This window comes from Acanthisitta chloris, unplaced genomic scaffold, assembly GCF_000695815.1.
Source record: "Acanthisitta chloris isolate BGI_N310 unplaced genomic scaffold, ASM69581v1 scaffold43289, whole genome shotgun sequence".
Lineage (NCBI taxonomy): Eukaryota > Metazoa > Chordata > Aves > Passeriformes > Acanthisittidae > Acanthisitta > Acanthisitta chloris.
This window is the reverse complement of record NW_008691668.1, coordinates 836-12,574: the sequence shown is the minus strand read 5'-3', so window position 1 is coordinate 12,574 and position 11,739 is coordinate 836. Positions and strand designations below refer to the sequence as shown.

Here is an 11,739-nt window from a genome sequence, read left to right as displayed (position 1 = left end):
AGAGTTTGTGTGCATGCTTATGTTTGATTTATAAAATGAACTGATCCAGGAGCCAAGTAGAGGTAAAATAATCTGTAAAACAGCTAAAGTCTGTTCATTGCTATTTGGCTATTAATTTACTCTTTGTAGATAAAAGCATTGAAGAAAACTGTTTTGCACAGTGTGCACAGACTTGGAATGTGTCAGGAATATGCACCATAATAGAGCGAATATGTTCATTCTATTTGGTGTATTCTCTTGAAGGGATATTAAATGGGATGAATATAATCCAACAACGAGAAGTCCTGGTCATCTTCACAAAGGAAAATGTTGGAATTTGGGAAACTAGAATAGACCTGAAATTGCAAGGAGAGGAAATCTGCAGCTGAGGTGGCTGTGTGGCTGTTCTGTCAGTGAGGGCAGTGCTCCTGGCTGTGCTGGGCACCACCTCGCAGTGCCAGTGGCTGTGCTGGCAGGGGATGCTGTGCCTGCAGAGGGGTTTGGGGCTGGAGGGGCAGCACCTCGCAGTGCCAGTGGCTGTGCTGGCAGGGGATGCTGTGCCTGCAGAGGGGTTTGGGGCTGGAGGGGCAGCACCTCGGAGTGCCAGTGGCTGTGCTGGCAGGGGATGCTGTGCCTGCAGAGGGGTTTGGGGCTGGGGGGGCAGGACCCGTTGGTGCCACGCTGCGCGGTGCCCTGCGGGTCCAGGTGTGCCCCGGGGAGGGTCCCCGTGCTCCCTGGGGTGTCTGGTGCTCTGGTGGGACACTGGGAGGAGTAAAAACCTCAGAGTCATTTCACTGTGGGTTTTTTTTTCTGGGACTATTTAAAGTGGTGGGATAAAAAATTCCTTCATGTTTTAAACCAACTTGTTAGTAGCAGACGTGGGGGTGGTTGCTACCAACAAACCAGCTTTAATCCATGAGAGCTCTCTAGCTCAGCTCTTCTGCTGCTCCAGTGAAATGCTGAAACCGTTTTTGTTACCTGGTTGCATAAGTAGCATTGTGGCATGATCTAATGGGTGAAATCGTTGCTGTTCATCTGTATCATGATCTTTCCAATATACTGCTGGACATGCAGTGTTAAAATTTCTCTGTTGCTGTTGCCATGCCTCTTAGTTCATGTTGATCCCAGCATCAGTGAAGACATTTTTGGAATCACAATCAAAGTTTTACCTGGAGACACGTAGAAGTGCCTGTAGGTAAGCTTCACTGGCACTGCTGTCCTCCTGGCAGGTGTGAGCTCCCAGAGGTCTGTGCCTCTGGTTGAGGGCAAGTTCCTGGCAGTTTGCTCTTCAGGCGAGGAGAACAGCTGTAGAGGAAGCACTTGGAAAGGAGCCTGTGCAAAGGCAGGCCTGTGCCAGGGCTGATCAGCCTTCCCTGTTCACACTGGTCCCACTCTCAGAATCTTTATTTTCCTGCCCTTTCTCTTACCTGATCCTGTCCTAGAGCTTTGGTGCAAACGTCCAATCAGTATATGAAAACTGTGTTTCATAAAGGTACTTCCATGTGGAAATCAGTTCATTGAACACTTCAGTTTGGTTTGTTGTAAGCACATTTTGAAACCCATTGGCCCTTGTTCCATTTCTCCTTTCCTGTAATGAGCACATGGAAACACGAGGTTGGGAAGCTGTTGCACAAACACCTTGACTGAGCTGCTCTGTGCCCGTTCTGTAGCAGTGGGGACTGTGTTTCTGCAGTCACCTCACGGCAGCAAAGCTTAGGCTACGTGCAACCTGGAGAGTTCAGTGAAGTGGTTGAATGGATAAAACTCAGTTTACTAGGATCTTTATTTAAATAGAGTATGCTTCTTTTAGGTTAACGGGAAAGAACCTGATGATGAAAATCTCAATAAATCTGAAATAAGCCAAGTTTTTGAGATTGCACTTAAAAGGAACTTGCCTGTGAATTTTGAGGTATGTTTATTTTACAAGCTCTAGATTTGTTTTTATTAGCATACTAAGGGTACACATTAAGTTGAGCCTCTCCTAGATAACCCAAACAACTGACTTTTAACTTGTCTTGTTAGTTGTGGAAACACTTTAGCCTGTGACAGTCGCCTGATTGTCTCAGGGTCTGTATGGCAAAGGGAAGAGAAGTCCCCTGTTCACAGCTGGTGCCCTAAACTGGTCGCAGGAGTGAACAGCTCCCTGTGATTGTCTGTGCAATCTTTGTTCCGAGCTTTTTGAAAGGTCAGCATTACAGTGAAGAGCCAAAACACAGCCCCATACTGATGGTTAGAGCATGGAAGTGCAGAGCTGAGGCAGAAGAGCAGAGCTCGCTCTGACAGACACGTATGGAAGTATTTGCTTAACTGAGCACTGATATGGACTGCCGTGAGGTGCAGAGCCTCACAAGTAGGTTTCTTTTCTCGCCATGAGGTGACCTCATGGGCCTCTGACTTTCCTTTCCCTTTGGCCTGGCTGCTTGCTACCTCTTTGCCCCTCCTTGGTCATTTCAGTCCCCTTAAATCAGGAGCTTCCACAGGAGCATCTCTGGTTCGCTAAATTATCAATCTGTCTTGCTGCTTCCCTGAGCTGGCAGAGGAACAACTATCTGATTTATCAGAGTAAGAAAATGCAATTTTGTGTAACTAAATTGCTTCTGAAACCATTCTGTGAAATTTTCTGTGAAACTTCCATGGCCGGTTATCCTGAGCCTCACTGGTGAAACGCATTGTCACACGAAGCCAGCTGTGGGTGGGAGCTCTGGATTCCTTCCTGCTCTTTGGCTGGATGAGGTGTGGTGAACGGGGTGAAGAGACTAAGTCTGTGGCAGGCAACTCTCTTGGGTGGCTCCAGAATTCCAAGTTCAGAAATCAGAATTTCTGAGCTGAAATGCTGGATGCTGAGAATTGCTTTCTCTGTCATGCTTAGTTACTGTGCCACGATCTGCTCAATGAGGTGGTGCTGGCCGTGGGGAGGTGCACACTGATGGAACAGAACAGCTCTTAGTACTGGAAGAGTAAATCAGTGACTGAAGTCAGATGGGTTAATGACGTCTGTGTAAATACTGCTTGCTGCATCTGATCTCTTCAAAGATGTGCTTGTTGGGTGGGAGCGTGTTACTAGAGCGAGTAGGATTTGCTTGGGTTGTGTGAGAGGCTAAAGTCTCGTTGTCTGTAGTTCTTGAGAGAAGTTTGCTATAACCAGTGTGCTCTACCATTTTTAATAAGTGTTTATCACGCTTTCACTCAGTTTTTCCCTCTGAAACAGGTGACCAAGGAGAGTGGTCCTCCCCACATGAAGAGCTTTGTAACCAAGGTGTCAGTTGGAGAATTCATGGGTGAAGGTGAAGGAAAGAGCAAGAAGATCTCGAAGAAAAATGCTGCAATAGCAGTCCTAGAAGAACTGAAAAAATTGCCTCCCCTTCCTACAGTTGAGAAAATGAAGCCACGAATCAAAAAGAAAACAAAATCAATAGTGAAGGTAAGGGACAAAAGGTTGGAAGTCTGTGCAAATAACCATCGGCCGAGAGGCTGCTCTGAGTCAGCTGTCAACACTCCTCAGCTGCTCAGCCCTTACCAGCAGTCTGGGGCTGCTGTTCTGCTCCCACTCTAATGGGGTCCTGACACCACTTTCACAGCAGTTGCCAGTAAATTCAGGATGAAAGAGAAACCTTACAAAGGAACGAGCAGCACAGAAAAATCAAGCTCTGACTTTCAAGCCTCAGACTTTACAGCTTTGGGTTTCCCTGATTTTGCTTGTGCCAGTTCTCCTGTAAGGCTGCCCCTCCTAATGCAGCAGGATTAGAACTTGTAAAGCTATTAGCAGCAGTAGGTTACCTGTGGTCAAGTGTGACAGCAGAGCCGAGTAAATGCAGTGTTCCTCTGGCTGTGATAGTGTTTTATTAAGCAACTTCTATTTCAGTGTTTTTGAATGCTGGAGATGAATGAGTTCAGTGTCATGCTGCATTTTGTCTGTCAAACCAAATAGTCACAAGTTTTGGCTTATCTCCTAACCATTTTTCTTCATAGCTGCAGACAAGTCCAGAGTATGGCCAAGGAATGAACCCCATTAGCAGACTTGCCCAGATCCAGCAGGCCAAGAAGGAGAAGGAGCCAGAGTACATGCTGATCACGGAGCGTGGGCTGCCCCGGCGCAGGGAGTTCGTTATGCAGGTTGGTGTGCTCGGGGGGGGTGATGTGCCTGGTGTCTCTCCTCGTTCTGTGCTAGGCACCTTGTCAGGAGGTCACACCCAGGTTTCCATCACATGATTTGAGCAAGTGTGTAATGGGCTCATCCACAGAAGGTAAAGGTTCAGGGGAAGTGATCTGAGTTGTGCCGAAAAGGAAGTGCACAGGGCACCACAAGTCTGTGTGGTACCTGCCCAGTACCTGCCAGATAACTGAGCTGCTTGTATTGTGTACCATGGGATTTATTGACACCCAAGGTGAGATGATGGAATAGAGTTGTTTGTGTGACTGTTTGGGTTCTTTGTGCTCAAAGGCCGATGACCATTGATAATAAACGTCGGCTTGGTTAGGACAGTGATCACTCGTACCGTTCTGTGGCTCATGGTGTGCTCGAGACACAGATCACTAACAAGGGAATCCCCTCACTGCTGCTGAGCAGCTGATTTGGGTTCTGTTCCTCTGTGCAGGTGAAGGTTGGTGTGCACACGGCCGAAGGAATGGGCACGAACAAGAAGGTTGCTAAACGCAATGCAGCCGAGAACATGTTGGAAATCTTAGGTTTCAAAGTCCCTCAACCTCAGCCTCCAAAACCAGCGTTAAAGACAGAAGAGAAGGTAGGAGTCTTCAGGAACCAGCAGCTGGTCAATGCTGCAGCAAAGGCCAAGCTGAAACAGCAGCAGTTTTGCACGGCAGTAGCAGGGTAGGAAATTGATGCTCTCAGCCCTGGCCAGTAGTTTTCCACAGCCTTGTCACCAGCTGCAGCAGAAAGGTTGTCACAGGCCCCTAGCAGGGAGGGAGCCTTGTGTGCTCTGCTGGTGGTTCTGCAGGTGTTCCTGGGGAGCTCAAACAGCAAATCTGGGGTTAGTTTTCTCCTTTTCAGGGAGGAGCTCATTCGTGCCCAGTGTGCTCTCCTCAGCAGTACCAGTAACTAACAGCAGTTGAGCTGCTTCATTCTGGTATCTGGCTCTGAGTGTCTGTACCACTTCTCTGGGCTGTGGATAGTTCTAGTCCTTCAGTGAATAACAATCACTGAACTTGTCCCTTCTTGGTAGTGATGTAATAATGTAAGTTTTTGAATAATAACTTTTCCAGTAAAATTCTGACTGATTAGATCACATTCATCTGGAAGTCTAAAACTTGGCAGGGGGGAGAGATTTAAAGGCATATTGTGTATTCGAGTTCTTTTCCTTTTATTTTTAAGACCCCAGTGAAGAAACCAGGTGATGGAAGAAAAGTCACGTTCTTTGAGCCAGGCTCTGAAGAGACCTCAGCTAGTGAGTAACTGGGTGAAAGCAGCACAGCCCTGCTGCCTGTGTGTGTGTCAGATGTGTTCCCCAGCCCCTTCAGCAGTGCCACTTAGCACACGGGTGAGCAGAGCGGGACACTGCTGCCTTGCAGGCCACCAGCCCTGGGGAGGTTTGGTTCAAACCCCAAAGAGCTTATTGCTCCTGAGGCCTCAGTTCCTGGGATGGGGATGAGAAGGGGTGTCAGTGCTTACTGGAACTGGTTGTCCTAAAGTCGAGTTGGAGAGGGAAGGAATGGCCTTGTCCAGAACCAGCTGTGTCTGTGCCTGGTGTCAGGTAACAGAGCAGGAGCTGTGCCTGGTGCTGGTGGTGGTGGTGGTGGTCAGACCCAGGTGACAGGCTGGAACCAAAACCCCAAACCTGCACACTCAGTGTCAGCTGGTGGGAGGAGTCACCATGGCAAGTTTGTCTTATCACCTGTTTCTGTTCTGTTTCTGTGTCTCCATGGAGCCTGAGCCCTGGGCCACCCCAGGCCCATCGAGCTCCCCAAGTCTGTCAGGATTTCAAAGCAACTTGAAACTGTTTTTCTCTGAAGTGGCCTTTGCTCCCTGCTGTTCCTGTAGGAGGCCTCACCAGCCACAGCTGCTCAGTGCGTACCTCTCTCTTCTCAGGTAATAAAGAAGACGAGTTTAGGATGCCTTATCTCAGCCATCAGCAGCTTCCTGCTGGAATTCTTCCCATGGTCCCTGAGGTTGCACAGGCTGTAGGAGCCAACCAAGGACACCACACCAAAGAGTTCAGTCGGGCAGCCCCGAACCCTGCCAAGGCCACGGTGACCGCGATGATTGCCCGGGAGCTGCTCTATGGGGGCACTTCTCCCACTGCTGAGACCATCCTGAAGAGCAGCAACTCCTCAGGCCATGTCCCCCACGGGCCCCTGACCAGGCCCTCTGAGCAGCTGGACTACCTTTCCAACGTTCAAGGAATCCAGGTAAACCTTTGGCTCTGCAAGATTTCTGCCAGGGCCATCTGAGAGGTCCAGCCTGTTGTTGCTCTGAAGCTGTTTAGTTCTGCTGGTGACTGATGTGTTCTGAGGCTGCTTGTTCAGCTGAAAGTCCTGTTAATGTTGTACTTTACCTGTGAAATCTACTGAATTTTGCAGCTTTTTAATTCAGTTCCCAAACATGTTTCTGTGCCATCCTTGGCCTAATTCAGTGCTGCTCTGAGGTCCCGGGAGAACAAAGTCAAAGCAGCATTTTCTGACAGTTGTCCTAATGCAGGAACACAGTGTGGATCTGAACCTGGCTGATCTGAAATCAGGTTGCTCCACCAATCTTTCATACATCAGCATTTGCTGTCAGCTGTGCATTTTCTTGTGTTTGGTCCCTCTAACGAGAATTGCATTCAGATGGTAAATGAGCTCAGTGGATTAAAAGGCACAATATAGGGACCTGAAATGCAGGAAGCAGTGATGAGAATAAAGGTCCCAGCAGCAATCAGTACTCAGTGGCCACTTTCATTCAAGAGGTTTGCAGAGCTGTGAGTGCTAAAATCCATTGTGAGGTTGAGCTTCAGAGGGTGGTTCTGCTGGCTAACAGAGTGGTGAGAAAGGCTCAGCTTCATCTAGGGGCAGATAATCTGCAGCAGTTGTGATATACTTCCTGTTCTTGGTTAACTGAAAAGAACCTAAATCCTTCTCTTTTCAGGTTGAATATAAAGACTTTCCAAAAAATAACAAGAATGAGTTTGTATCTCTTATAAACTGTTCCTCTCAGCCACCACTGATCAGCCATGGGATTGGAAAGGACGTGGAGTCCTGCCACGATATGGTAGGATGAACACTGCTCACCTGCTGCTCTTGGGCCTTCCAGGGGACACAGTGCACAGACCAGGGCTTCATATCTCTGCTGGGAGCAAGGAATTGATGTTCCACAGTTCCCTGGCTAAGTCTTGTCTAATAATTCACAAGTTGCTGAAATGATGATTAAGAATATCAGAATCCAACCTAAATAATGTTTAATTGCCTAACATTTGCTCACAGTTTTGGTCTATAAGAAGCACATTTGCTTCATCTCAGTATTTGCATGGACATGTGACAGTAAATACACAAAAAGGAACTGGCAAACCATAAGAGCATCTCAGCTTATTTTCCTCCTACATCAGAGTGGGCTGATGTTTCACAGAGAGCTGTGACACTTGGGTTCACATTCACTGGGCAAGTGTAGTAAAAGGTCAGTTCTCCAATGAGGTGACTGACCATGGCCTGGGCTGTGTCACACCACAAGTGTAGTAAAAGGTCAGTTCTCCAAGGAGGTGACTGACCTTGGCCTGGGCTGTGTCACACCGACCCTGTTAGACCTGTGCCCCACTGTGCTGTGTTTGGTTCTTGTATAACTTGTTTTCTTTCTCAGCAAAGGATTATTTGGTTCTGTGTGTTTTACTGTCCTTTGTCTCAAGCTCCTCAGTTTGAGCTGTTGTTGCTGACTTAGTGTCTTTTTTCTCACTGTTCCCAGTCCTGCTGGGCTGATTTCCACTGCAGAAACAAGTGCAGTGGGACTCCCCCAGTCACAGCACCATCCGAGTGGTTAGTGAAGCCAGAAGGAATTGCATTTTCTACCATAATTACACATCTTAACAATACATTGCCAGAATTAGAACATTGGGTTGGTTGGAGTGGGTAAGTGGCTGAAGTGCCTGAGGCTGATTGCTGAGTGCTCTCTCTTCTCTTTAGGCTGCACTGAATATTTTAAAGTTGCTGTCTGAGTTGGACCAACAAACCACAGAGATGCCAAGGACAGGAAATGGACCAATGTCTGTGTGAGTGGGACCCACTGACTTCCCTGGCACTAGTGCAGATTAGCCCTGTGAGGGTCTACAGACACATGAGGGGTTTCTTGGCCAGAGCAGTTAAAAGGGGTTGCAAATTTTTCACTTGGCTGGGGTGGGAGGAGAGAAAGCTGTGCCTCTCCCTGAGAGAATGAGCTCTCTGACCGACAGTGGTGGATTAACAAAGTGCTGACTGGTTAAAAATGCCAACAAACTGTTACCTGCACCTTCAACTCTTTGTGTCTAGTTCAGACCCTCTTGTTTGTTGAAACAGTGTTTTGTCTCCTAAGTAACAGGTGTGTTCTCATTGCAGATGTGTGAAACAAGAAATGGAAAGTGACCCTCTCCTCAAACCGGCAAGTGCAAACCCTTTGGGACAAACACTGGACAGCACTGCCTGAAACAGGCTCTTGACTGAACCCAAACCTGAAAGCACCAGAGAAAATCAAATGCTTCCTCTTAATGTAACCTAACTGTTAGAGTGCTACAGTCTACAACCTACTGTAGTGTCTGAATCATAACTGTTGCTTTTTCTTCAGACAGTGATGATACATTTTTAGTTTCATTATGTTGTTTTGATTGAAATGACACTATGAATTTTTCATTTAAAAGTTTCTTAATTGTATCTAGGACAATAGCACAGTTTAGAAACTTTGTCTTCTGAGACTGACATGTTACCTGTGAACTAACTCGGGAAGATCATATCCCTGTATGTGGTTCCTTTGGTTTTATCGGGGCCGCAGCCCTTCCCTGGGGACAGGCTGTGGCTCACCATTTTAACCCCCAGGCCAACCCGCATTACCCAACGGCTGAGTGAATTAAAACACTCGAGGGATTTTAAACTCGGTTTGATCATTTTCGGTTAATTTCCAGTTTTCTTGAGTGTGGGGTAGGGGAACTCGAATGCAACATGACGTTCAGTGATCTCTGGGCTGTTCCAGGCCGGTGCCGGTGGCTCCCAGCTCACTACAGTACAGGATATGATCTCAATGTAGTGCATATAAAACTGCAGATTGATTTTCCTTGAGTGCTTTATACTGTTTAATTACATCTCCATGTAGGGCTGAAAAAAATGACCTATGTTTCTCTATAACTGTGTTGCTTTTGATGTTGTGTTCCCGCGCACGCGCTGCGCGGAGGTTTGCATTGGTCAGGTACAGCACGATAGCCGCGAGTTCAGTACTGCTTCCGTTCATTGTTTACGCTGGAATTTTTTCTCCCCATGGAATGTAAGTAAAACGTAGTGTTTGTCACCAATAAATGGTAATACTAAAGTTTTTGGGTTAATTTATTCTCGTGTGCCAGCACAGGGGCTGCTGCTTTATCGACTTGTAATGCTTGTGCTCTAGTCTGGGCAGTGTGTGAGCTGTGCAGGACCTGCCCGCGGGGCACAGCCTGGCAGGGGCACAGCAGTGCCACGTGGGTGTGTTGTTATTTGTGCCACAGTGTGTTAGTGCAGCTGTTAGTGGGAGCCTCACCTGCAGTTCTGGTCCTGACAAGGAGCCAGGCATGGCCGGGGCTTGGGATTGCAGAGTTTGAGTCTGAGTTTCCTTGTTTGCTTGTAACTCTGGTCACAGCCTTGTCTTGCCTTAGTGATTTGGGGGCAGCACTGGCACACAGCTTCCCTCCAGCTCAGAGCTGGCACTGTGGGCTGGCACGTGCAGTGTCTTGTGTGGGTGTGAGCTGTGTTCCGTGTGTGCTTGCCTGGCGAGCTGTAGCAGCAGTTCCTACACCTGTGTGAGTGCTGCAGGAGCAGCTCCTGCAGGTGCTGGCTCAGAGCTGTGTCTTGGCCGCTGTTCTGGCATCACCCACAGCAACAGGGCCACAGGAACTGCAAACCACATTGCATTGGATCACGCTGGGTTTGACCATTATGAGCAAAAAAACCTAAACATTGTAAAGGTTTTTGGTTTTTGATTTTTATTACATTTGTAGAACTAAAATGCTGTACATTTAAAAATTAAAAGAGACTTGCTAGGCTGAGGCTTTGTATTACAAATTCTTCCAACTTAGGAACCCCTTACCAGACCATTCCTGTTGGGAAGCAGAGAGCCTGTAGTGCCTCCCATGGCCAGACTGGCAGGCTCCAGTCTCCACGTGGCTGTTTCTGCTCTTGTGACAAAGCTTTCCTTGCTGTCCTGCACTTCTGAGCAATCTCTGAGTTCTGCAGTGCTTGCATTGCTTCCTCTCAGGCCTTTTCTGAGTCCTGCAGGGCACAGGGGCCCTGAGCAGTGGCTCTGTCCCAGAGACTTTTAAACTCTACTCATTCCCCTCCTTACAATTTCACAGTATTTTTAGCAACCTGCTGATAGAGGATGGTTTAGATTCTGTATGTCCTGCACTAGTGATGCAGGAGCTGCTCTGCACAGAGCATTCCTTGAGTGCTTTCACCCTGCTGCCACTCTTTGACTGATGTTTGCTATTTCCAACCAAGGGCAGTCTCTGCTGTGTAAAAGGAAGTCTTGCCATGCAGCTGGCAGAGGAGAGGACTCAGTTCCTGCAGATGTGCCTGTTGCAGGGGCAGCGCCGACCCCTCGCCCTGCTGGTTGTTGGGTGGCTCAGAGCCTGCAGCTGGCTCTGGTTTCAGCTGCAGGCTGGAAAAATCTTGACTCCACACTGAGCCATGTTCCTTCCCACTGCCCTTTCATCCATTCCATAGATTTCGTGCTGGGATTTTTCCTGTTCCAGAAGGGCAGTGTCTGTGATGTGCAGAAGCTCACAAAGAGTTTTTCCAACTCCCATCTGTGCTGACTTTTATTTTGAGTATCACGGTGAAGCTGCTGACCCAACAGTTCAGGGAGGTCAGAGGGAGCTTCTCATGGCTTTCTGGATGCATACCTTTCTTTTAATAAAGTCTGTTTTCTGGAGAATCACAGTCTGTGCTAGAAATGTCAACACCACTGTAGACATTTGTGCTGGAGCTCCAGTTTAGGTTATGAGGAGAGGAAGGCAGAGCTTCTATCCCAAGTAAAGTCTGGATTTCTTTGTATTCAGTTCGATGAGCCCTGACTGGGCTGAGGGACTCATCTACCTAACGACATTTTACACATGGTTCGGCCAAGGAGAATAAAAGCAGTGAAATCAAATAAATTCAGTACTGAGTTGCCACGTTAGGCAACACGTCACATTCACAGTTCCTTTGAGCTGTGCATGTGACGTGGGTCTGCACAAGATTAGTTTTCCTTGTAATCCTCTTAAAATGCCCTTCGTTTGATTGTGTTTTCATCTTTGGGTGTTCTGGAACTTGGATTAACGGCACTGGGATTCATTCCCCGAGTCCTGGTTGATAAGCTGCTTGCAAGACTTAGTTGGCTGCAAACACACTTAAGTTGGAAAAATCATTTTAGTGGCAGCTGAGTTCAGCAGTTCCTGCCAAACCTCCTGTCAGGCCTGTCTGTCCCTGCAGGACGTGTGTCTGCAGACACCCCTGGGCAAGGAGGTGAGTAAAACACATCTTTCAGAGCACCCAAACAGCTCCTGTGGCCGTCCCGGGCAGATGCACAGAGTCCTGTGTGTGTGAACTAGCAAGCAAACTGCCCATGTGCCTTTCTGTGGAAGATCG

The 11,739-nt window shown here is 47.8% G+C and overlaps 1 protein-coding gene across 2 annotated transcripts in view; it reads left to right on the top strand.

Annotated features, from left to right (window-relative positions):
• Positions 1-9,451, top strand: part of STAU1 (staufen double-stranded RNA binding protein 1) — a 14,597-nt gene extending 5,146 nt beyond the window's left edge. For both annotated transcript variants that reach the window (XM_009082302.1, XM_009082303.1), the window contains exons 6-14: positions 1,790-1,888; positions 3,188-3,400; positions 3,949-4,092; positions 4,575-4,721; positions 5,309-5,381; positions 6,023-6,342; positions 7,058-7,180; positions 8,083-8,168; positions 8,491-9,451. In XM_009082302.1, coding sequence (XP_009080550.1) covers positions 1,790-1,888; positions 3,188-3,400; positions 3,949-4,092; positions 4,575-4,721; positions 5,309-5,381; positions 6,023-6,342; positions 7,058-7,180; positions 8,083-8,168; positions 8,491-8,578 — 1,293 coding nt within the window. In that variant the 3' untranslated portion in view covers positions 8,579-9,451. The remainder of the gene's footprint in view (positions 1-1,789; positions 1,889-3,187; positions 3,401-3,948; positions 4,093-4,574; positions 4,722-5,308; positions 5,382-6,022; positions 6,343-7,057; positions 7,181-8,082; positions 8,169-8,490) is intronic.
• The last annotated feature ends 2,288 nt before the right edge of the window (positions 9,452-11,739 follow it).